General features: G+C 38.2%; 2 protein-coding genes across 6 annotated transcripts in view; both read left to right on the top strand.

Annotated features, from left to right (window-relative positions):
* The first annotated feature begins 3,213 nt into the window (after positions 1 to 3,213).
* Positions 3,214 to 26,419, top strand: part of LOC111345147 (uncharacterized) — a 251,351-nt gene continuing 228,145 nt past the window's right edge. The window contains exons 1-3 of one of the 3 annotated variants that reach the window (XM_088747241.1): positions 3,214 to 3,710; positions 8,250 to 8,325; positions 9,145 to 9,236. The gene's annotated coding sequence lies outside the window, so the exon portion shown is untranslated. Of the gene's footprint in view, positions 3,711 to 4,439; positions 5,342 to 6,909; positions 7,702 to 8,249; positions 8,326 to 9,144; positions 9,237 to 26,419 lie in introns of those variants that run through there. The other 2 variants (XM_088747240.1, XM_088747239.1) reach the window with 2 other exon arrangements.
* LOC148739217 (uncharacterized) lies at positions 16,039 to 24,833 on the top strand. 3 transcript variants are annotated; one of them, XM_088747237.1, is made up of 6 exons: positions 16,039 to 16,165; positions 20,276 to 20,615; positions 20,698 to 20,847; positions 21,122 to 21,244; positions 21,700 to 21,822; positions 21,997 to 24,833. In XM_088747237.1, exons 2-6 carry the CDS (start codon positions 20,291 to 20,293, stop codon positions 22,890 to 22,892), a joined length of 1,617 nt encoding a protein of 538 aa, XP_088603363.1. In that variant the 5' UTR covers positions 16,039 to 16,165; positions 20,276 to 20,290; the 3' UTR covers positions 22,893 to 24,833. The 3 variants fall into 3 exon arrangements, with proteins under 3 accessions (XP_088603363.1, XP_088603364.1, XP_088603362.1); XM_088747236.1 differs by lacking the exon at positions 16,039 to 16,165 and having other exon boundaries at positions 17,830 to 20,615; XM_088747238.1 differs by lacking the exons at positions 16,039 to 16,165; positions 21,700 to 21,822 and having other exon boundaries at positions 17,822 to 20,615.

The following is a 26,419-nucleotide window of genomic DNA, read 5'->3' as shown; positions in this document are numbered from 1 at the left end:
GGGTGAACTATAACGAGTTATGGAGCACGTGGGAAGTTTGTAGCGCACGAAAGAAGCGTAAGAGTTGCCCGAGGCAATAGCCGAGGGCAACTCTAGCTTCTTGAGTGCTCTTCAAACTTCCCACGTGCTCCATAACTCGATAGTGCACAGCTAAAAGCACAAATCAATTGTTTTATAATATAGCCGGTGGAATTGGCCGACGCGAAAAACGGACAACAATACCAGAAGTGATTGTACTTTTGCAGACAATTTTTCCGTGAGTTTTACTATTTCCGAGAACAACTGTATATATATATTTAACAATTTTAAAACGGAAATTAAAACCTTTGAAGGATGAAACAGACCAGTTTGTCATTTGTTTGGTTTTACCAGTCTCTTTCTGTCAAAATTTGTTGCATTTCACTCTCGGACAGTGAAGCGTATCGTGACAGCGCTGATGCCGAGTCTCCTTTTCCGTTGTTTTTCTCTTTTTCTGCCTCATTTAAGAACTCTAGCCCCAAGGGAAATGGTCGGAAAATTGTCCTTCGTTCGTCCCCGACTCTGAACGATATTATTTCATGAAAGACAAGAAAAGAGGTGAGGGACTTTGCATAGTGAGGTAAGCTAAATTAAAAAGAATGTATATGACAAAATGACGAAATGGATCTCGTGTTATGGTGGTGGCGCAGCAGAACTAACCTTCCCTGAGACAGAAACGCCAAACCTAACGTTTGTTTCCTCATATATCGCCAAAACCTCTTCACCAAATCAAAACAGCCATTATGCATTTTCAGCCGCAACTCTTTCAAGAAGTTGCACAAATCAACGATGGGATCCAACCTCCCCATTGTTGTTAGAAGGTCTCAAAATGAGGGGGTTCTCCGACGACGACTGACGGTTAATTTTTCAGTTTCCGATGTTGACGGCTGACGGTTAACTGTTTAGGGCTGAAGGTCATCAGGAAGGTTTTTCTTGAATGACTTCATGTTCAATGATTAGCTTTTTCATGAGTTCATATAAATGATGAACTCTTTTGAGGCCATTCAGCCTTCATTTGACGTAATGGAGTGAGGCGTACTTTCAAAACCTTTAATAATAATTTGTGTTTAGTTTCAAACAATATCTTATTCTAGCTCTACATTTACACGCGCAAACTAAATTAGCAGAATGTTTCTACAGACCTGACTCTTTAAGCGAGAAATATCAATACGGTTTCCGGCAGCTGATCCATTTGGAGGTCACTAACGCCATATTCGAGAACGCCTTTATATGGAGGCTATACGGCTTAGTCGAATAAATGCTTTCCTTTCGGTGACATACTTTGTTTGGCCCTAGATTTTTGTCTAAGTTCTTGGTTAATTTTTTAAAGAAAATTTAAAACAGCTCACAAGGAGTAGGACATTGGGGTTTGCGGTGTTGCGGTGTTGACCCTTTTTTTCGAAATGTGGTATTCGGTGAAGAACATCTCACATAACGGCGTTGCGTTGATATCAAACATTACAGTGTAAGATGTTTGTAATTCTTAAACTGACGGTGTTCGGCAAAATAAAACATTTTCGGTGCTGCAACTGTTATTTCATTCTTTCATTTTATAAGCGATACACTCGAGTTAGTCTTTAATAAAAACTAGGTAATTGACCCCTGACCGTGTTCGTTTATATTTAACTTGATCTCTGGACCCGGCTACCACACGCACCATCGGCCAACCAAAGGCCAGTAGAGAGAAGCCATGGTAAAGATGAGTGAAACCCGATCAGGTAAATACTGAGACTATATTGCGGTGTCACTGTGTTGACAATATTTCTTGCGGTGATGCACTGTTTGTTTTTAATTTGATGGCCTGCTCCCAGTTGGCTTGTTAGCTCAATTGGTAGAGCGCTGCACTAGTATCGCAGAGGTCAGTGGTTCGAATTCCGTACAGGCCTGAATTTTTTTCAGGTCTGATTTTCACTATTGCTTAAATAGTGCTTTACTGCGAAGGATCGTGCACATATACGTTGTTCTATTTTGTTTGCGGTGTTGCGGTATTTCAAAGAGAGGAGGCGTAATTTGTGCGAGCGAGTGCTGAGTATTTTCTTAGTGAAAACTATGACCGTTATCTTTAATTTGAATGGGAGCGGAAGGCTGGGTAGGGAAAGAAATTAGTACCAAGGGAATAAGCGACAGTAAAAACTTAGGATCGGGATGAGGGTCTTTTCGCCCCTTCCCGCCCCCTCCCCCTACCGTCGACTCTAACTCCAAATTAAACATGGCCGGTTGAATAAACGATCGCGCGCTTATTTGCGTTAATTCGCCCAAATAAGACGCCTACTCTGCTGGCTGAACGGTGCGTAAATTGAGTATTGCGAGTCTCCTTTTTCTACCCAGCACATGAAAGGAACGGGTGAGTAATTATTTATATAGCACCATTTTTTCGAATGACTGTTGTGCTGCACCTTTGGTTGCAACCGACAAATATTGATTGTGGAGACTCTATAAATATCTTTGAATTATTCTTTGAAACGCCGTTGTAATCGTATTCGTATTTTACGAATGCAGGACGCCTTTTTGATTTATTTCATTTAATGGATTGTACGTATTTTTTTTTTGTCTAAGTTAATGAAACTACAGAGACGTGTTGACTCGTGTCCATGAAGTAATTTATAATTTATCATATAACTGATTAGAATAAAAGTAGAAACCTTTGTAGAGGTTTGATGTGTGTAAAACTAAATATTTTATCCAAGCTGATAACTACTTCTTTATGGCACTCACGACTGCACGCATTGAGTGGAACAAAAACATGTTAATACTTATTATCATTCTCCCCCTAAAAGTTGCGTGGGATTCCTTTCATCATTACAGAATCCTTAATAACCTTTTTCACTTTCCCACGGCTGATGGCAAGTTTAACAAAGTAAGATATATATCTGTTCTACCCAAAGCAACACTCCAGACACTCCTGCTGCTACGAAGACTTGTGATATTTACAAATAAATCCTAAACCGTTTCAAGACTGAAGAAAGCAGTGTTATTCATTCACAAGAACTAAACAGGGACAAGAAATTAATTATTGATAACTTTTTCCTTTCGACTATTGTGACTGCAACTACGGCAATAAGACAAGAAATGCTGATGACAGCGTCCCTAAGATGTATGAAATTTCTCGCACACACACACACACACACACACACACACACACACACACACACAACACACACACACACACAAAGAAACTCCACATAAAAGGTATTGCATCTTTAACCCTTTGAATGCCAAGGACGTATATATACGTCCTAAAATAGGACCCTCAGATACCGAGGACGTATATATACGTCCTCTGACAAGCATTTTGTTTCTTTTCTCGGTCGTTCAAGGTTTTTATCCGTGGTTGTTTCAAAGGACCTGGGAACAATTTAACTTTATTGAACTTTGTGGTTTTATGAGAACAATAACATTATAAGGGAGTACAAAGAAGAAATGAAATCTGTTATATAAGATGTTTTTGAAAATCATTTTTATCAAATTGTTTTTTTATTATAAATGCAACCACACTGGCATAGAGGTTGTAATAACCTAGCCAATAAAAATACATATTTGATGTATTGACTATTGTAGTGCAAGATTGATTACTAAAAAGAGTTATACAATGCCAAAGGGCTCAAATTGTTGAGTAAAATTATTTTATGAAAAATCCAATATGGCCGCTGGTTGCGAGGCATGCACCTGGGTTGGCATTCAAAGGGTTAAAGGTAAGCCAGTTTTTTTTAACACTAATCAACGCTCTTAGAATGAAAAAGTACATTTCAATTAATTGGAAAACACTACTTCTTCCTTTTAGAAAAAAAATTAAATTTTCCGATCAAATAAGATGGGATAATGTCCTGCTCCTGAAAGTTAAAAGTCCCAGCGATTACATTTGAGTGTCTTATACCTTGCCTAGATTTCACATTTTGTTATTTTCTGCAAATGTCTAACTTACAGAGAAAGGTTCGATCTTTTCTAAATCGACAAATTCAAAACGTGACCTTTACATCACACTTTATCAAACAACTTTTTGATTTAGAATAAAAATTCTCTCTATCACATTTCAAATTTCTAGTTTGTAATGCAGCACATTAGAAATGACTGTAGCATAAATACTCCACACAGGTGACAGAAAACCTTCAAAAGTTTGAAATTTGGCAAGAGAATAACAGGGGTTTTAATCATGATGGCCTTTGTTATTATCGACTTTCTACAGCTTTTTACGATTCTCTGTGCAAAGCAATATCTTGGAACACTTTTCTTTCTTTAATGTTGCGCAAGAGATATTTTAGACCAGTTCTTAATCTAACTCAGAGTTATTGCCGAAAACAGAAAAAAGCAAGTCAACATCATTTTGTAAAACTTGCACAGCTACAGCATTAAAAAAAGTAACGAAAACTGAAAAGTCCCTTTGATCTCAGCTTAACTTTACAAAGCCATGTGCTGCACATTATTCATTCTCTCACTGATAAGAAATCCTGTTCCTTAGTAATTTTTTTTCTGTCAATTGTGGCGGTGAAATATCATAAATATCGCTTTCCAAAATCGCACCGTTGTAAAACATGAACAAAATTTCTATCATTAAGAAAATTAAAAACTACGATGTTGCCATAGGGAAGATTCAAATGCAATAGTTAGAAGTATGCTTTCTAAAATATCAACTTTGATGGTCATCCAGAGAAGGCCTCTATTTGTTTTAACGCTATAATGGTCGAGTTCTATTTTAAATCTATTTTCCTTCAAAGGTTTTGACGTTTTTGTGGTGCCTTGAAACAGATCAAATGAAAGAAAAAATATGCCAAATGTCATGCGGGAACTTGATTTATTCGGAATATGTTGAGTGCAGGGGGTAGTCTTTAAGAATAACATTAGCATTTAAAAAAAGAAATTGATAGCGTCATGCAAGTTTTTGACAGAAAGGAATCATGAGGTTCACTTTTTGAGGCAACTTTTCTTTCAATTGCTGATAATTGAGTAAAGTCAAAAAATACTTTTTAGAGAATAAATAGTACCAGAACAAAAAGTTCACATTGCATGATTTATCGTACTTCTTTTTGCTGCAGAGAAGTGATATCTCCAGGATTCAATTAACTTCGAGCCGCACAGGTGTTGTAAGTCGGGTTGCAGTCTGTGTCTGCATGGGGTCTTTCCTATAATAGAAACCTCACTGATGGAGGATCGAGCACCTTCCATTCTCTAAACTGATGAAAAAATGATTGTTCATAATGCATTAATATTTTTTAAATTTGGAACCATGATATAAAATATTAATTGTTCTCAAAGAGTTATCTGGGACTCAAGTTTTAAAGCACGTAGAAACGAAGTTATTTAAAACAGGATCGTACCGAATCATCAGGTAGGATTTGACGCAACGAGCGTATCTAACTTCTGAGGGGCTTTCCCTGAATATGTTAAACCATCATTCTGAAATGTTTGAGGGCAGTCATTTTTTAGCAGAGGTTCGATATCCTTTAGGCTTAACAGGATGAGTTTCTGAGAGGTGATAGTCAGGTCTCTTTGACGTTGGTGGGCGAGGTTGCATGTTTATCATTCGTAATTCCTTCTCAGAGCATGTGAAATTTATTTTATCGTTATTATGAAAAAAAGCTGTTTTCTTCCCAGAGCAAGTGAAATTTCTTTTATCATCATTATTGAAAAAAAATGTTCTTTTTTAACAAAATAACGGAATACAACAGCAAAATCTAACGTGCTTTTCTCTCTGCATTAATACATTAAAAAAAATTCCGGCGTTTGTGTCCAAAAATATGGTTATCTTTTAACAACACGCTCTAAATTGTCTATCTCAGCTTGGCACATAACGTAGTTGCCGGGAAAATGAAAAATAGCGATAAAAGAATCTCTTCAAAGGTTTTGTCAGTCCTCCTGTCTGTATCCGCCAACTTGTCTGCATTTTTGTTTGTTTAGTTGTTTGGTTTGATTTCCATTTAATTAATCCATGGGCTGGGATATGACGTTCAATCCATCTCTTAAAGTAGTATGCTCTTTAAGGTTACTTCCCACGGCTTCGTGGGTGTCCTTTGGAAAATAATTCGTACGCGCGCTAGTATGAAGAAAACCCTAACAAGCTATACATCAAAAGAAGCTTTTAAAATACACGAAGTTTACTATTAAAATATAATTTAGGCAATCTTTTTTAATGATTTTGGGAGTCTTAGGAACCGGTTAGGCGTGAAACGACGGAGGGTCATTCTATTGAACTTATCGAGTATCGGATCTCGCTGCACGAGCAAAGTGGCGGCACAGTCTTATTCACAAGGCATCAATCAACAAAAGTATGTCAGGCATTCCGATGTTCTGATTGGTTGTGTAGATATATCCGCATCTAAAAATAGAGTAGCATAAAAAATGCTAAACGTGTTGCGTAAATGGACCCAATGTGAAAATTATTTCAAAGATCAAAATTTCTTGACAGACTTTCGTTTGTCATTATCCATGGAATGTTTTGGCAAATTCGGTCAAATCTACATACCCAATAAATTCGCTCAAAGTGGATTTATATCTCCCAAAATCAAATGCGAGATTTTAGCTCCTAAAGGTTTGTAAACAACTAGCGCCACACCTGAAGATTATCTCACCTGCTGAAACCGCGAACCAATGAGGAGACGGGACCTCCTGGCGTCAATGACGATACATCAAGATTTTCCCGGGAAAAGTATCGCATAGCAGTCAGGTCTTTTTTTCTCGCTCTGTTGAACGTTGAATAATGGGCAAAATTGGCAAAGAAAAAACCTGTGGCAAAAAGGGTAAAGCTAGTGAAACTGCTGAAAAGCAAAACAGCGAATCGACAGACAGCTTAAGAAATACCCTTATCGCTTAAATGTGTTCACTCAGGTAGGTTTATTGATGCGATTCGAGACAAAATGGTGTAATTTCTCTCCTCTTTAATTTGGGCCTGTTTTTTACTTTTCTTTGCCCAGGGACTCCTCTCTAATTTTGACTTCTGTTTTTTTTTATCCATGAGAAAAGACTTTTCACTGGCAGAGAACTTTCGCGTGTGAATTTTGTCAAGTGCGCGATATAAACAAAATATGCGAATAACATGAAATTGCCGCGAATATTCACTTAGGGGGTTCGCCCATTAACGCGATTATGACACCCTCCTGATTTATTAACTTTTATTTGAAAATAAATTTTCCCAAATAAGTCGGGCGCTATTTGAGATTTTAAAATTTTTCTTTTTGTAAACGTTAAGTAAAATGTCTAACTTCAATCTAGTCCAATAAAAGAAGAAACGAAATTTTCGGCCTATGAAGGTGGGAAGTAACCTTAAAAAATCTCACTTTGATGTTCCTAATGTTTTTAAGCATCACAGAGCAGTTTGCGGCCTTTCCTTATATCTAGGCAGTTTAGAAAGCCGCAAAACTGAAAAAAAAATATCTTTCAAATGGGCACTCTTAATCCCTACAGTCTCAAAGAACGCCCTACAGTCAACAAATATATTCTCGGTGTTCTCGTTACCATGTCACCAAAAAATGCGTAACTCCATTTTCTGCCTAGAAACACACCCACACAATACACAATTCTTCCATTCGCTCCAACGAAGGGCTAACGCTCGACACTTCAACATTTAAACTCTGTACGGTGGCCAATTTACGTTATTTACATTAACCGCCTCCCGGTTAGCTCAATGGATAGAGCGCTGGACTGTTGTGCGGGAGGTCGAGGGTTCAAGCCATGACCGGACCAACACTCAAGGTCTTAAAATAACTAAGAATATGCTACCTTTCTATAACATCAAGTAATGGTTAGATATTCTAGTCTTCTCGGATAGGGACGAATAAATGGAGGTCCCGTCTCCTACAGGATTAGGGGTAGGAGACGTTAATTTCCCACGCACGAGATTACTGTGTGATGGATGTCCTCCCCTGGGGTGGGATGGGTGGGATTTATTGGGTGGACTACTCACATGGTTCGCATATGTTCCGTTCTAGTCCTACCCTACTGCGGTAATGCAGTGAAAATGGTTAGAAAAAATAAATAAATAAAAAAAAAACAGATTTTCTTGAAAACTTGAAAATGAACGAGTTTTGAAATACGCAAGTAAGAATAGGAAACAAAGATTTTTTGTTCCCATTTATTTGAGTTGCAACAGCAATATTATATTCCTACCTTCGGGAAAAACATAAAAACTCTGCATGGATTTCAGCCAAAAATGTTCAAGGGAACTTTGCAGATGGAAGTAAGAGATTTTCAAACTTTGGTATCATGTTACAATACTGAGTGCGATATCGTTTCCGATTAAGTTTCAGGGATCATTTCGTTTACAACGGTTTAGACATCGATCTTGAAAATTGAAAGAAAGCTGTTATACTCACTCAGGTAAGTAATATACATTCTACTCTTATTGGCATTAAGCCAGTGTAAGGCCTAACCCCAGCTCTAACGTTTTTTGGTAAATTTTTACAACGTTGCTAGGAGAAGCGAAAAGTACCTTTGAGAAACCTATTGTCTTGAAAAGCTTTCCATCCTATTTTGGAAATCTCTTCAGTTTTTGCGGTATGTCTTACAATTTCGCTCATGGCGATTTCTACATCGGTTTCAAAGTTTCAATTTTTTCTCTGAATTCTCAAAGTCTGACCTTTATTCTTCTCGCTGAAGTCTCGCTGTTGTCAAATGATAGCTAATTCATAAACCGTTTGAGCGAATAAATTCTGCTAATGGTCGCTGTCGTTTGTAAATATAATGATGTAAAATCTGATATATTGCAAACACAACCCGGCAAAAAGGAAGAGGCTGTAGCGCGCCGCTGAAGACAACTATTACTTTACAGTAATATGAATAAGGTATTGGTCATATAAAGAGTTGTATCGCCAAACAGTTTTTCTTTTTGGATTTACAAGCAGGGTTGCAGCTTCTCACAAGCGTCGGATTTTACTCTGCGCTACCTTTGATGCTGCGTGGATGGAACGAACTTAAGTTACTCTATGACCTTATACTGCTTGTATTGATTCTAATGGTATAACTCAGCCATGCGAAAGAAAATACTTTAAAAAACTTTTCTAGCCCTCTACTCTATAAGAGTAACCAGTATAATCAGATTGGGAAAATGAATCGCTGTTTAGAATAACATATATCTTGGTCAATTTACTGCAGCTGGAAATACGTGGGAAACTGAGTCGTGTTCATTTGCAATTGCAGATTCTATTTGAGGCGGGTATCGTGTTCATCAGTTATTTAACACAAAAGGTCTTAAAAAAAAGCACATTCTGTGCGGCCTGGAAATGCTATAGGTAAGACTATTTAAACAAAGTTTACCCGTTGTTGAACAGAAATGCGTTCTAAACAATCCTCAGTTTGGCTGAATTGTTTACCTAAACATTTACTTTTCTGAACAGCGTTATGCGGGCCTAAAGCTAACAGTGGAAGGACATTTATCTAGTTAAATAAACCCTCTTACAGAGAAAGCCTGAGGCTCACCAATAGTGTAAAACCGTTGTTTGGGTTAGCCTCGAGTTAATAACCACTATGCCTTGTAAGTTTCATTTGAAAAGAAACCAATACAAAACTTATCGCTACGCTTTGTTAATTAAAAAAAAAAGTCCCACCAGCGATTGACCCGAAGATCAAGAAAATAAAATTCAAAGATGCACAACAAAGCTCTCAAGAAAATTAAATGCAAAGAGGCGAATAAGTCTCCTGTCAAGATGAAAAAACGGCTTCACATTTTAAGAATAAAAAAAATTATCTCACTCTCAGATTTTGAAATAAAAATGAATAAAGAGAGTCAATTGCGCTAAGGCTAGATGTTAAAAATTACCAAACCATAATAGACTACAAGCAGTCTCTTCTTTTCGGCGAAGTCCGTTATGCGAGTCAAAAGAGAAAAATTCAATATACAAAAATCCGCTTCTCGTATCTTTCAAAAGGGACGGTCGCCCAAAGACATACTCGTTAGGGCCAAACTTTGAATAGGCTACTCTAAACACGCGCTGGGGAGTCGTGTAGGCCTGTTAACCCCATTTTACATAAAATGTTACATCTAGGGGTCTGTGCAGATGTTGATATCGATCGTCGATCGTCGATCGTGAAGGTTGGAACCTTACCTGACATCCAGGGGTTTTATATCCAGGGGTTTTATATTGTCGCTATGTAACGATGACGATTTACATAAGGGGGTTTGAATAAAATGTCATGGTAGTTTTATGTAAGGGTCTGTTCCCAGCTATTGATAATGATCCAACTCATCTACCAGTATAACGTAGTTTTAAGATGTTGAATTGTCACATTTTTACTATGATGAAAATTGAAATCGGTAAAGCCAGTGTTGGCCTCGAGCGTACTTTGCTTTAGTGCGGCTGGTTCGATACAGAAAGCTTTTATTTTTAAGTTTTATCCTTAGTTCGAACTTCACAATTTACTTGGATAGTTCAAGTTCTCATTCCGCACAGAAGTTTCAGCCAGATTCGAAAGCGGGGATGAGGAGCGAAACTTTGTATTGTGTTAGAGAATAAGATAACGGGACTGTTGAACTAACTTAAAGTTGTGAACATTCAATTAGATTTGGTTTTTTGTTTGTGAACTTGCCATAGTATCCCTAGAATATTACTGTACACCTTTTTATTAAGCAGGTGTTGCATACATTGACCGTTGACATCAAGTAGTTTAAAGATTGCTCAGGTTTATTTTGGAATGACAATGTTTAATTATTATATCAAAGAAAGGGCTTTGAATTCGGGATTGGCTTTTGGGTATATCCGCGTGGAATAACTTATTTCAATTAATTGCGGCAGTTAAGAGATTAGTTCTGGTATGGTTTTAAGTGCAAACGGAAATGACTGAGTTCGCATAATATGCTAAAACTGATTTGACTTTCAAGCAAGATTTACCCTTTTCCAGAGGCGCAATATAAAAATGTTCTTCAACCTGAGAAGCTAAGTAATAATTTTCAGTCCTGATTCTTTTTGACCTAATACTAGTCTTATGCTAAATCTTCCTGGAATCTCTAGAATTACTGATTTAGCTCCATGATCTGATGTCTTTTTGCTACTTTCACTGAAGCCATGCCAAACCAAAGTTGTTCAACTAATAATACTTTTATTGACGCAATTGTTTCACAACTTGTAAGATGTTACTGCGATAGTGCGAATTGAATACTAGCTAGTTTCCAGTTAATTTATGAAAAGTAGGCGTTATCATCGTTAGACCCTTCTCCAAAAACGAACTGTTTACTCATGTTAGAAATTGTTATTACTTGTTGTTAAAATTTAACGTATTTCGATAAAGTTGTACCTACAATTATTTACCTCGTTCACTTTAGTTTATTTTGGCCAGGCAACCCAAGAAGGACAACCAAACTTTTAACATGAAAAAGAATTTTAGTGTCTACTTGGTCGTCGGTCCTTATGCTAATCATCTCTTTACAACCCACTGCGCAAGGCACTGCGCAAGGCACTGCGCAAGGCACTGCGCAAGGCATTGCGTAAGCATAAATTGAGAATGGGTGAAAGTTTGATCATAGTTAATCGAGGGGACCCTCTATTAACTATGGTTTGATGAATGACTGTCAATCTCCTGTCAGTTCTAACCTGGTCATTCTAGAAGAAAGTGAGCAATAACTTCGTTGGCAGTTACCATTTTTCATGCAGTTTGAACAGTTTAGTTGTCAAGTAAGGTCTAACAAGTTATACTACAATCCAAGCGATTAAACGAGTGTGAGTTTACAGTTTCAGTTCACTTTGTTTGGTATTTCAGCTTGTCTCTTACCAAGAGACTATTTTACAACATGTATTTTCCATGATAGGCCTTATGTGAGTTTACGTCGGAATTTACGGTTTACCCCCCAAGCGTCACCTTCAAGATGTGCACTAATAATTTTGATCAGAAACTATTCCTAACACACCGAATCGAAAAGAAAACTCGAGCAAAAAAAAAACAAACAAACAAACAGACAAGAATAATAATAATAATAATAATAATAATAATAATAATAAAAACAAGAAGACAGCAAAGATTTGTGACGGATCTTATGATAAGCTGGTTCCTACCTTTAGTAGCGGTAATAGACTTGATGCAACTTCATTCACCAAGTTGGGCAAAGAGACTGACTCTATGTTTAAGGGGAATTTTATTTAAACTCAAGTCTCCATAAAAACAGTTCTCAAATGTTGAGATGCCACCATTTTAGTAGGTAAATCAGGCTATCAGGCCTCCTCCCCCCTCTTGAGTTGCCTGGGGAGAGCTAACGTTTCACTGACGTCTTTACAAAATTCAGCCGACCGTTTACATGAGTTTGTGAACTCGGCTCGGGTAGGCCAGGCAATTTAGGGGTGGGGGGTGGGCCATCTTTTCTCGGCAGGTAGGGTAACCCTGGCAGGTGGGCAGCTTTTTCTCATGTAAACAACTTTGTTCCACCCACAGGAGAAGAGACAACTCGAACAGAAAATGCGTGCGAACGCTACAACCAAAGCCTGTGCGTTTTACAGCTATTCATTTCCTGTCGTCCGTTACTCTGTGGAATATGTAATCTGGCCTGGCTAAACGAGGTCAGCAGATGTCAAATTTCATATAAACGATCCGTTGTCTCGGGTGGAGGGTTGTCTCGGGTACTCAAAACCATATGAATGAGGCCTCAGTGGAGCCACTGCAGGCCTTCGGCTCGGACCTGGTTCGACACGGAAAACTGTAGTTTCGAAGAGAGCAATCCTAAATCGAGAAGAAAAATATTGGGCTAAATTTTCAGTTAGAAACTATATCAGTATTTACTAAAGTTTCCCTCTCCGTGCAGACGTTGCAGCTAGGTTCTAAAGCAAGACTGAGGAGCCAAACTTTGCAACAGCAATATGTATTTCCTATAATTATGTTCAGTGTTGATAACAGTTGATATCTGATAAAGGAAGTGGCTACGCCTAATGGTTGTTATAATCTGTGGCAGTTTAGGATTGTAAATTAATGATAGCTTTATTATCTAATCTTAAATGTCTATACGTTATTAAATTTGGGTCCTATGAGACGATGGCTGTTTGTTGTGTTTTAACAGGGTTGAAAAAAGATTTTATTTTACATGAAGGAATAAAGAAAAACAATTGAATCAGTCCCCCTCGTGCAAAACTGTGGGTTGAACATGTCATTTCACAAATCTAAAGAGTAAAATGAGGACGAGATCGTACTGAAACCTCATTACTGCACAAATACTTCAATGCTCCATCTTTCTTAAGCTGTTTACGCGTGCCATGCTTTCGTACTCGTTAATTTGTTCAAAAAATTTTTTTCATTTAATTATGGCCACACAAAGAACTCTACCCTCAATACTTGCCTTAACTAGATGAGGAATAATTGCATGTAATTCTTTACGTACATTGCGTTACAACACTTACATTATGATACTTACAGTACTCTTACGATACAATAAATACCGGTATTTAGGCTACTTACATTGTTCTACTTTCACTACTTACAATGTGTACTGCAAACAAACACATTTAGTTAGAGGCACTTTATTTACAAAAATAAAAGAGAGAACTTATTTTGAAAATATTGACAGTTACGAAAGACAGAAAGGAATCCAAAAGTACAGCGTTTAGCAAACTTGACTTTCAGAGGTTAAAGATCAGGATAAGGAGAGTACGATACAGATTGCTCGCAGGCTCACATTTGGAGCCTACCTGCAAACTATATAGCAATTATAATGCAGAATGTATTTTGAGCCACGTCTGTTGAAATTTAACCCCAAAAGTTTAGCTCACTGTAGATTCAGTAATGGAGCAACGGACGCGGAATGCGAAGGTCTGAGGTTCGATTCCTCGCGGAGACTAACACGATTGTCTATTCGTACTTCTTATGTTAGTTAAAAAAAAGTGTTCCATTTTGGAGTCTGCGTTCATGAAACTTGAAGAACATGGCCAGCAGAGGTGTCTGTTGTCAGAAATCGTGTCTTGATCGGGGTAATTTATCCTCCTGTTCCACCTGGCAGACTTTAAGAGTCTCCCTTGGTTTTTAGGTTCCAGCGGTGTTTGCAATGAAAAGTAAACGAATATAAAAGATAAAGTCGAATAACTCGCAAGAAAATAAGTTGCCATGTACCGTGTAACACGTTTATCGCGATGATACATTCCTCGTCATACGATAAACCCCATAGCGATTTTTCGCCAGAATGATACACTGTGATTTTGCGTGGTGCGCTCTTTAAGAAATCGCTATTGCGACATTGTTGCTGTAATGTCAGTCTGAAGGGAGTTTTCAAAACGCATAACCTTTAATAAATATCTTGATCTAAAAATACGAAGCCAACTACCCTTCACTGGCAACACAATACAAAATAAGCGAAATGAAAACCAAGGGGTCTCCTTCCCAAAGGTATTGGTTCAAAACAGACTTATCTACTGGCTTCTTTCTAGTAAAAATAAACCACTGATTCTCTCGTTCCAAAAATGTGATGTCGCTAAGAAGCTTAGTGACTATACCGAAAGGTGTCGACATACTACAATGATAATTTGTTAAGTCGGCCGAGACCCTTGATTTTCCGGAAGAAACGGAGTAATGATTTGTATCTGTCAAATTTCGGAATGCCATGTTAGTTTGCTTTAATTTTCCAAAAAGATCAAGACAATTTCGAGAGACAACACTGCTTTGTTTAGAGGCGTTATCAAATTAAACTAAAGATTTAGGCTTCCTAAAGTATAATGAGGTAATGTAAGATTGAGCGGACGCGTACTAATAAGGTATCTCTTCGAAAAAAGAAATAAAAATTTAAAACAAAAATTTAATCAATAATTTATCGATGATAAGAAAATTATCGTAAGACCCGTACGTACGGCTCCGCGCGCGCAATTCCAGAAGCTGTTGAATCTAAATATATACCAGAGTATTCAGTACATTTTTAAAATATATATGTATACAAGTACTTGATACAAATGATTCTTAGTATGAGATGGTGGCCAGGATCCCAAAAGGCACTGCAGCCACAGGACATAATATATAATTCTTGATGAAACGATATTTTTCTGATACATCTTTCTCAGCGAGGTCTCTGAACATAATATTTCCTTACTTAATTGCGTTCATGTTTATTCAAGCATACAAACAAAGGTATTCAAAACATCAATTCCTGATGCCTGAACCTGTTTTTTGATAATTTCACATCAGCATTTGAGAGAAAATTCGCACATGCAGGTTAAGTCAACTATTGTGAATCACGCACAATGGTTTTAACTTGACCTTATCTTATAGAAGTTTCAATTTTTGAGCGAACTAACATAAGATTTGTAGTCCATGTAGAAGCTCTGATCCTGATCAACAATGGTTTTTAGTTCCCAGCAATGTTTTACCTTAAGAGCAGGAAAAAAGAAAAGAAGACTCATCTACAGTCACATTTTAAAATGACAACGTGTATAGGAGAACTATGGCTCATAGATTGGTTCCTAAAAATTACAAATCCATAACCACTCGAATTAGAATTCGTCAGACAATGGTCTTCCTCGGCTCATTCTGATTAAACTACATGTTTACAACGCGCAAAACTGTCGCTTTTATTGAAAAGAACATTTTGACAAGCCCCGGATGAGGGCTGTGCACGATGGCACGAGCGAAGCCGGAAAAATGTTTGAACTCCCTGTGTGCTAGTATAGTGAATAAAGAGAGAGTTGGAAATTAAGAGAGAAATAAAAAAAAAAAAGAGAAATAAAAAAAAAAGAGAGAAAGACAAGAAATAAAGAGAAAGAGCAGTGGTTATATAGATGGAAAAGCTTAATGAGTTATTAAAGTCAGACTGGACGGGATATTATTTGAATGTCGACCATGTCATGACGTAAAGACAATTAATATTTTTCCTTCTGTCCTCCTTACAGTAAAAAAAAAAACATTATAATATTTTTTAGATTTTGTTATGAGTAGAAAAGAGTTTTGAAAGACCTTCGATTTCTGAGACAGTTTGCAAGAATATAGACTTGAGTTTACTAATTAACATTTTCGCAAGGATATCCTGTTTTTAACTTCAGGCAAAAGGGATATACTTCTTGGGTTTCAGCCAAAAGGGTGGAAGGTAAATCTTCTGGTGGCAGTTTTGAGAGAAGTTTTAATTGCGGTATCGTGTTACATTGCTGCACCGTTGCAGCATTTTACAAAGTTCTTATTTCAGCGTAGGCTAAGTTTAAACAAACATTTCTTTTCTAAGGGTCTCTCTATCCATCTTGAAAAGTAAAGGGATACTGAAATACTCCCTCAGGTAAGTCCAAAGTATACGTATCTTGTAGTCCTGTTGTCTGAAGATGAGATACATTTTAACTAACGGTATCATTCTTGGAAATTTTCATCGGCGTTGACATGCTAGGCAAATATTTTGCAGTATTGTAGAAATAACTTGCACATTTGAATCATGAAGAGGAGCTACTGCATAAAAGATAAATTTATCAGAAAATGAAAAACGTGAACAAAAGTTTTCAAGGACAAACAAAGTGAATCTTTTACAAGAGCTGTTTGGAAGCCATATATCAAAGTGGTGTTCATCGGCCTATGAGGGTCTCAATTTGGTTAACCGTAAGCCTTAAAACGCCAAAACATTAACCATTAGGTGTGAAAGTTGACAAATCTTTAACCGTAAAAACTTCTCCTGTTTTCAAGGCCATTTTGGTTTAACTGTTAGCCTTAATATCACCAAGATTGTAACCGTGAGCCGTAAAAGCCGTTACCCCATAGAGGCCCTCAACTGAGCGAAAAGGTCTCTGTGCAGTTTACATTGCTTAAAATGGCTTGAGGTGTAGATAATTTATGATTTGATAAGACAGTAAATCCACCCTAAACGGCTTGCTTAGCTGTAGATTAAAAAAAAAATTAACGCAAAAACATTCTGCCAAACGTTCTTAATAATTAATGACACTAAAATGCAAGCAGATCTAACAGGTCAAAATGAGTGTCGATGTTAAGTTATACATGTACAAGAAAGAATTGAAGTTATCATTATTAACCGTTAATGATCCATTTAAAGTTGGAATCCTCGGGGGGAATCATATCTTAGGTTGAATTTGAATATGAATACAGATTATGCGGTATATGAATATAAATGAAAACACTCAATTCAGTATCATGGTTAATAGATATAATTCTAAACATGAAATGGTGTCGATGAAGTGAAAAATCACAGAGGCTAGGGATATAAGTGCAAATAATTTAAGATAAACCCCGATTTTTCCTTCCTAGAGACTCAGACCTTAATTTTCCAATTCAAGTGCGAAGATAGTTACTTTAGTCCCCAAACAAATTAAAATAATTATCATTAATATATGTAGCACTGACAAAGCAATGTGTCCATTTCGTGCTTTTCTGTTCCGTTTTACGCTTTACATGCTATAAGGTATTTTGCAGAATGCTTTACAATAACAAGATTGAGGAGGAAAACATACCTTGAACTCCTTGATTGGGTCATCTGAATTGGTAAATTTTTGCCAAGAAGTCTCTTGATTACTGGAGATTTTGGAAAGGAAAAACGCTATTTAACGGCGTTTTGGTGCTGACATGTAAATATCACCAAATGTCAATGAGACAAGATTAGCGATGTGATATATAAAAAACAAAGGTGTAATACATAGCATTATAATGTGAAGAACAAGGTTAGTTTTCTGTTCCTTAATGATGATAGCAAAGAGGCGGCTGATCCCGTTTCAAGCACAAATTTAAAAAGAATTCACGCTTCAGGTATCTGAAGGGGAATACTTCAAATCTCTCTTCTTGCGTTCACGTTTGAAGGGGAATCTTAAGGTTTTTAAGAAATGAAAGAAAAAAATTCGTAGGTCACGTGTATTTCAGGAGGAAAATCACGCCTCACACTGGCTCATAACTTTTTTAATCATGTCAGCTGTTTCATTCACACGTCATAATAATTTAACTTACTCTTAATCACGCATCAGGTAAAAGCTCTTTACAGCAGTCTCTCAAATAAGCAACATCTCTGGAATTAGGCACTCAAACCTCGTGCCGGGCCTATCTAATTCTCATTAATCAAGTCACATTTGAATTCAACGGAAGACATTGTCGGTTGACTAAGGTGGTAGATACGTACAACTGCACTTTGGCATGGTGGCTCTCTGAGAAGATAAAACCTTTAGAGGTCAATGTATATACGAATACTTACGTTTTCCAATTACTCACAATTACCCACAAATAAACTCTTCCAATTGAACGGTAATCTGAAAATAGGAAGCGCGAACCATTGAGTTTGGATTCGGGTAAGAGTTATGTTTTATCTCTGTTTTGCAGCTAAATTTCGCACCTGCGTCGGTAAATGTCAATGTCAAAGTCTAACTCTACCACCAAAATTTCCCATTATAATTACGTTCCCGAAAAGATAATTTTCCTTTATTCAGAAAGGCGATGTTATTCATGAACTAAAATGCCTGGATGCTTGCAACATTACAAAACAGAACGTTACTTTCTTTTTTACTTTGGTGAACACAGCACTAGATCCGAACATTCGATGTTCATTCATTAACGTAAGGTGGTACGGAGGATAATTAGGTGGTTCGACAATTTGAAGAATGAAGTATCCCATGACAGATTTATGACTTCAAATTTTCACATAACTTATATTCCCCTACTTAAGTGCGCGGATGTTTACTCAAGCTCACAGACAAATGAGTTAAGAACATGATTCGTTGACGTCAGGACCTGCTGTTACTAATTTATAGATACTTGTTTGAGGGAGGTTTCGCCCACGCAGGTTTGATGATGTTGGATTATACACAAGCTTAAACTTGACTTTACTCTTCAGCGCACTCCGTTATGTGACGAGCCATGGTTTTAGGTTCCCTCAGTGATTTCACTAAAAAAGATTCTCAGCAAAACTCTCAAGAAATGTGATCGCAAAAAATGCTTGTAGTGTGCATTTTATCAAAGGGGAAATCAATTCAAAGTTTCCAGAGAGCAAAAATATCTCACATTTTAATATGAAAATGCATATAGTTGGTCAACAGCACATAGACTGTTTCATAAAAACTACCAATCCGTAATCACTTGAATAATTATCGATGCGTCAGACTATGACCTTCATCGCCTCTTTCTCGTTAAGATTAATAACTTTATGCTTACATCCCATAAAATGGGCGCTTTCACTGGAAGACACTTTGACTAAAGCTCCGTATGAGGGCCGGACACGATGGCGGGAGCGAGGCCAGAAAAAGTTTTAGTACCCTTCCTGTATGCCCGAGAGATGCAAAATGTAATTATAAGGAATAAAGATAAAGAGTCGTAGTCATGTAATTTAATGGTTATTGGACTTATTGGCTAAATTAGATCTTGCCGTTCAGGAAATCACTTGGCTGTCGATTATGCCGCAAGGACCTACCTGCGCTCGGTTTAAATGTTATGACTTGAAGACAAAAATTTTCCCGTTCCTCTAGAATCAAAATTTGATATTTCAAAAGTTGCGTTATAATTAAATATAAAAAGAAACGCGGTTTGAAAGTCCAATGCAACATTTTGTGAGATATTTTCTCAGAATATAAAGCGTTGTGGTAACATTGTAACAAGGATATTATGTTTTGACTTTCGGCCAAGAGAGGTCTGAGGAAGTCTGCTGGTGGCATTAGGATATACGTTTGGAGAAAAGATATCTGGTAACATAGTTACACCACTCGAGCGTGTTGTGACTTTTGGAAAGTTCCAATTACAACGCAAGCTAGGTTTTTAAGATACATTACTTCCAATGATCTCTTGATCGATCTTGAAAAGTGAAGGAAGACTGATACTCACTCAAATAAGTTCATAGAGTTTCGTAGCCTAGGAAAAGTACCATATGGTTTTGTTATCAGCCAGCTGGGACGAAGCTGAACCAACGATATCATTTTGTATGGGCAATTTAAATAAGTGTTGCTAGAGAAGGTAAGCAGTGTATTATTTTGAAAGAATAACATAATGTTTGGATCAGGGAAAAGAGCTGCTGACGCGTAAGGGAATGGGTCTTACGGAAGTCAATTTACTTTTCACTTAAAATGTCTGCTTCTTTTAGGCACCGTTCGCTGTACCAAGCAAAAAATGTTTCTGCCTCTCCGTATTTGCATTTTAGAAGCTCTGACAACTATACATAAATCTTTTGATTTTACCTTTGACGAACGTGCCGCGTCTTATGGACCCGTGCCATATCCCACGCACGTCTTTTCGACGCAAGCTTGAAATTTGTCGTGTGCGCGTCACTGATCACACGTCATGCATGTGTGCGATATGTCATACTGCTCAAAACAGAGCTAAAAAAACAAATGCTTTTGCAATATTTTATTCCCTATTTTTCTGTTAACAGCCATATATTTGTATCACTATGCAGTCAAAGTTCATAATTTCATTGCAGGACAGATTACCCACAATGGGTGTCCAAGTGTTATTTCATTCACCAGTTTTCCTCTACCTGTTGGTACTGTTTCATTCAGTGATCACTCAGTACAACAGTGATACACGCGAAGTCTCCATCTTTGGGATGATGCTTCAGGAACACATCTTTAAAACAATCACTGGAGCAGCATTCGGTGATGTGTGTTTGCTGGAGTGTTACCGTGACGTCAGATGCCAAAGCTTTAACTATGTATTTACCCAAGACAAGTGTGAGCTGAGTAACCGCGCGAAGGAAGCCAGGCCTGAAGATTTTGTACCCAACTCTGAGAGATATTACTTCAGGCGAGATATAAAGAGAGGTGAGCGTTTAGGCACTTTTATTCGGCTAACTGTCCTATAAGGGAAAAACATCATGTTTTTTTTTCCTTCCCTATTTTCTAGCTCATCTCGGTGCTATTCCAGAGCTGCCTGCAGACTCATGTAAGGAAATTAAGTCGAGTGAAGGTGGACAAGCGGTCAGCGGTAAATACTGGTTGAATTTCATCAAACCTGACACTCCTGTCTTGGCTCACTGTGACATGAAGACTGAAGGTAGAGTAGAACAGTTAAACAAAACGGATATGCATTAAAAAAGATTCTTCCTCTGGAAAAGACTATTACTTTCTTAAAGTGCCACTAACTCCCAAAATTGTTTTCGATAAAATAGATCTCTTTGTCCTTTTGATAGCTAAGTCGCGAACATAATGTCGCATCTATTTCTTCACAATTGTGATCGTTATTTTTTTGACAGAGACTAACTTAATTGACAAGTGCTTCATGAATAATGTATAATTTCGCTTAAAACGATGTGGATAATCATTGACAGATACTGACGAATGTAACGCCTCCATTGGCGTTTGTGATGTGAGCGCTGACTGCAGAAACACTCTGGGATCGTATCGCTGCTCTTGCAGAACCGGCTTTTCTGGAGATGGACATACTTGCAAAGGTAGGAAGAAATTTTATCAGAAAACGTACAGTTCTCAAGAAGCAATGCCGTTGTTAATTAGATGCTATTTCTCTGGACTTTTGTCGCCTATTACTTCATAAGGAACATGATTTGAAACTGTCAAGCGTTAGCAATTTCTTTTTTTAAATGCAAAATTTTGGCGCAAATATTTTGAAATTTTCGCATTGTTTTCTTTCGATTTGGAATTCTCGATTTTTATCTTACTACCAAAAGTTTATTATGCATATCACCGATAAATGTGTAGAGCTCTCAGTTCATTGTTCAATTAAAGGTAATAAAATTCTGGAAAAAAACTACATTAAAGGTCGCAGGATTTGTCGAGAAGGGAGGAAAAGTGATTTGGCTTCCCTTGTGGGAAGGATGGGTGTTCGTTGAATGGTCCTAATGGGAGACTAAGAAAAAAAGAAAAACTGCCAATGTTTTAATTTTCACAGATATTGACGAATGCAGTGCTTTCCCATCATTTTGTCAAATCAATGCTGATTGTCAGAACACCCTGGGCTCTTATCGCTGTTCCTGCAAACCCGGATTTCTTGGCGATGGACCAATTTGTTACCGTAAGGACATTTGGGTTTTTTAAGGGCAGACAAATTGACTAGCTGACTAAATTGTTTTTTAATCATTTGAAATCCAATTTCCAATTTTTTGGGGACATTTTAATCTAAAACCTCACAGATAGCATGTTCATAGCAAACATCAGGCGTTCTATCTTTTTTGGTTTTTTATTCTAGGTTTTTCAAATTTCAAAACCGATGGGAGAAGAGGACGTTTTGGAATTATACAGAAGTTTACCGCTCCTCGGACTTCCCGCTATCTCATCAAAGCCTGGGGTGCTCGGGGCGGAACACATTCCTACGACTACGGCTACAACCCAGGAACATATTTTGGGGGAAAGGGGGCCTTTAGAGAGGGAAAGTTCAGGTTAAATAATGGAACTGTGCTGAATATTGTGATTGGACAAAGAGGAGGAGATTCGGTGGAAGTGAAAGGGGGAAATAGCACCAATAAGACAGCAGCTCAACTAGGAGTGTCCGTAGAAGACAATGCTGGCACCGGAGGAGGGGGAGGAAGCTTTGTTTATACTACAGCTGATGTTCTGTTGCTCGTTGCTGGAGGAGGAGGGGGTGCGTCTAGTGGATATAATGGTGTGGATGGTCAGGTGGGTTCAAGTGGCACCAGCAGTGTGGGAAAAATGTCATCACAAGTTCGAAATGGAGGTACTGGTGGGCAGCCTGGTGAATGTAACACTGCTGGGGGTAACTACCATGGAGGAGTGGGTGCGGGTTGGCTTGGTCAAGGCTGTACACGATTAGGCTCCTCCCATGGGGAAAGAGGCGGATCACGTGCTCAAGGCTGGATTGGAGGTCAAGCTGGAGGTATGAACAGTGGAAACAACGGCGGACCAGCACCAGGAGCAGTTGGAGGATTTGGTGGTGGTGGAGGGGGATCAGAAGATAATGGTGCATCAGGTGGAGGTGGAGGGTACTCTGGGGGAGGCAGCGGTATATCTTCGAAACAAGCCGGAGGAGGGGGAGGCTCGTATTGCAGTGGCGAGGATTGTTCCGGCTTGATTGGTGGAAACTCCAATGAAGATGGCCTTGTTCAAATTTTTGAATGGCTGGGCTGATTAAAAAACGTTATCTAAAACTGAAAATTTGTTTTTAAGGGCCTATCCGCACTAGCAAACAAAACTAGAAAAGTTCCCACAAAATCAAAGGCCAAATTTTATCTTGACAAATTTTTGTCTCCTCTGTTGCATCCGCTCTAAAAGTGCCGAAGCTGTTAAGTCAGCCAAAAATAACACCGATACTATATTTCACTGCAATTTTATTCAATTTAGTTTTTCTTTCCTCTTTGCTTTGAGTGGGCACTTCTGGATCTTGGGCCATATCTACTGCTTCATTGTTGGACTGATAAAGTGGCCACTGGAAAATCACTCCATGGTTGTATCTTGCCCCGGTTGCAGCCAGCCCCTGATCTGCCCATGACACTGGCCGCTATCATTTTCCTGTGGATTCAAACTCCAATTACCAGGATTCATCTTGAGTTGTTTGAAGTTGTAAAATCTGCGAGTTTGGCAACGAAAGATAATTACTGCAATCTTTTGGTAAACTAAATTCAGTTCAATTACCACACTGATGGTGGCGTTTACGACAAATGGTCGACAAGTTTATGACGGTTTTGTTTATTTACTCGATTTTGCCAAGGTTTTACTCGTGACAAATTTTGTCGGCGGTGCTTTTGAAAATTTATCCGCTTTGGCCAAAATTTGTCGAGTCGCGACAAACCATCCGCACGTTGTAAAGTGTTGGTGATGACAGAAAATTTGTCTAAATAAACAGTTTTGTCGCTAGTGCGGATAGAGCCTGTAAGATCTTAGCGTGCGGAATGTATTCAATCATTAATTAGGGTGTCTCTTATGTGTTGTTGCTGTTTCTTGTCGTCTGTTAGCTAGTGTTTTTTCACCGGTTTCTCCCTCCCTGGAGCGAGGGAAGAGATACCCTGGTTTAGACTGGTCACGTCTCTCTGAGATTTTAGGAAATTAAAACTTAGCGGCCTGAGGGAGGGGCAGATAAGTGGAAAAATCTCTCCACTTACTCCACTGGCGAGCGTAGTTTGTCGGCAATCAAATCAAACTACACGTGAAGCGCTTCGAACCGAATGATGTCAATTGAGAATATTCAGCAGACGTTCAGAAAGATCAGTGCATAAATACTCTTCGCTCGATGAGTATTTACGCAAAAGGACATCGCGCATTGCCAAGGACATCTACGCGCATGCGATTACGCGTACTTGTTCGCTTTCCCTATTTTACATAATCTGACGTGTCAGTATTCATTTTAATCACATATAAACCTACGGCTGCCGGTGCTCCTTCTTATTTGATATTTAATATGGGCGTTCAAAGGCGAAACAACGATAACAACTGGACGAAATGACAAGGAAGGTACAGGTCGTTGACTGGTTAACTTCTCGAAGAAGAGTGAAGGTGAAAAACCAACGATTTACCGTATCCCGTTGGTAAAACGGCCACAACGTATCTGCCCGAATATATCGCTTCTAAACACTGGACTTGTTTGGGTTTTAAATTAAGTTTAAAATACCTACTTCGAGATATAGCGACTTGAAGGCTGCTACAGAACATGGCGACCTGCACAACGATAGCGTCGATTTGAAGATGACAAAGGAAATGAGGCAAATATCGGGCAAACAAACGACTCGTCCCTAAGGAATATTTTGCTCTGTGAACACGTGAGCAGCCCAAACCAGGGTCTCCCTTCTCTCGCTCTAAGGGGCAGGAAGATGAGAGTCTCTGGGAACGAGGTTGAACTGCATCAAATATCGTTTGATTCTACTAACTGGGCGATTAAGCGTTAGTTGGCACTGAAAAGAAATTTATGAAAACCACCTGCGTCATCTAGTATGTTTAATGAGCAAACAAAGACAATGGATAGGAAAATGGAGAAAAGCCTTGAAGTTAAAGCCTGAATTAACTGTCATGGCTCGGAGTTGTGAGGGAGATTTATGATTCTAAGTAACACATTAAACGAAATATACTGATATGAAACTAAGACTACAATTACTAACTGCAAGCTCACTTGACTCTTAGAGTTCTACATCAAACGACGGTCGATTGGCAACTGGTCTAGAGGTACCTTAGGCACCTCTCCTCTTATAGCGCGCCCTCGTGTTTAAGGGGGGCATTTTTCAAACCGAAATATTCGAATGACTAAAACCGTAAAAGTCCGCTCCTTCGGAGACCAGATTAAGTAACAAATGAATTCAACTGTAACAAACATCATTGTGCGGCCTCTTAAACGAAAAAGTTCAATCTATCACTTCCTGTTTCCATAAGGGGATACAAGCGGCTATCAGAGCTCCCAGAAAGATCATCATTCCGTGCAGGAGTAGTAGCACTACTCCTTGTCACTTCACGCTGTGAACACTAAGATCGGCCCTGGTGGTGTTGACCTGTATACACACTTAACCTTATCATACTCTTAAAAGAACATCACGCGTCATACTCTGTTAGACATAATAACATCAACTTACTAGTTCTGGATTACTCCTCAGGTACTGGACCAAGGTTTGTCTTAATCTACCAGGCGGGATTTTGATTCCTTTAACAATTTCCAGTTGTTCTGGCAAGGCATAGAACGTGCAATTTCCTGATCCTTGATTGTTAGATATTCTGAAGCCCTTGTCTGATGAAATTTCCCTTAGCCCCAATGATAGATCTGTTCTGTTTCTGACTTTGCTTGCATCGCGTTGCATCTGCTGAAGTTCCTGGATGATTCGGTCAAGAAAACCTTGTACAGACAAAGTTCTTATAAATCTAACTGCATTAAAGAAGCGAAACAATCGTCATCTGAAAAATATATATCTATATATATTTTATTTATATTTTTTATTTCCTCTACCGTATGAATATAACTTTACTTTAAAATTGTGTCGAAAGACAAATGTATTGGGAGTAGTTCCTAAACAAGATTTGATAGGAATGGCATTTAAACTTCTGCTTCGTTTTGAGAAAGAGGAAAAAAACCCCCCTTAGTCTCTCTGTTTCAGACAATTTATGTTTGTTTCCGGGTAAAATAAGATAAAACCTTAATTTACGAAAAAGAAATAAATAACACTACGCCAACTATCTAGGTACCACTTCCAAAAAGGGTAGCTGGCCTAAAGTTGAGAGTTCAGGAAAGGAGAAATGTTTGGTCTCCTTGTAACCTGTCTTTAATTCTTTGGGGATGTCAATTACCGTGTTTTAATAACATTTGATACTCACTTGGAGTCAGTAATGAATCATTTCTTGCTTGTTCAGTTGACGCGTCAACATCTTCGACCTCCCGAGTTCTGAAACTTGCCTCTCGTCCTTTAGAAGCTACAGAGAGAAAAAGAGAAACACATCACTACTCAGGTTTAACACCTTTTTTTATGAGTTGCTCACCCTTTCCATCAAAAATAATTATCAAGAGCCGTAAGCCGAGTGGCCCCCCAAAAATACTAAGTATATTCAAAATATTCTCAACGTTAATTTAAGTCCCACATCTTCTCCACAAGAATGTCACACTTTCTCCCAGCTGAACTTCTCTTCATAGGAAGTCTTCAGCTGTTCATTCTCATGAAGTCGGTCTGAACTTTCCTTCTCTTGGA

Source organism: Stylophora pistillata, chromosome 2 (genome assembly GCF_964205215.1).
Source record: "Stylophora pistillata chromosome 2, jaStyPist1.2, whole genome shotgun sequence".
In the NCBI taxonomy this organism is placed as follows: domain Eukaryota; kingdom Metazoa; phylum Cnidaria; class Anthozoa; order Scleractinia; family Pocilloporidae; genus Stylophora; species Stylophora pistillata.
This window is presented reverse-complemented; position numbering and strand designations above follow the sequence as displayed.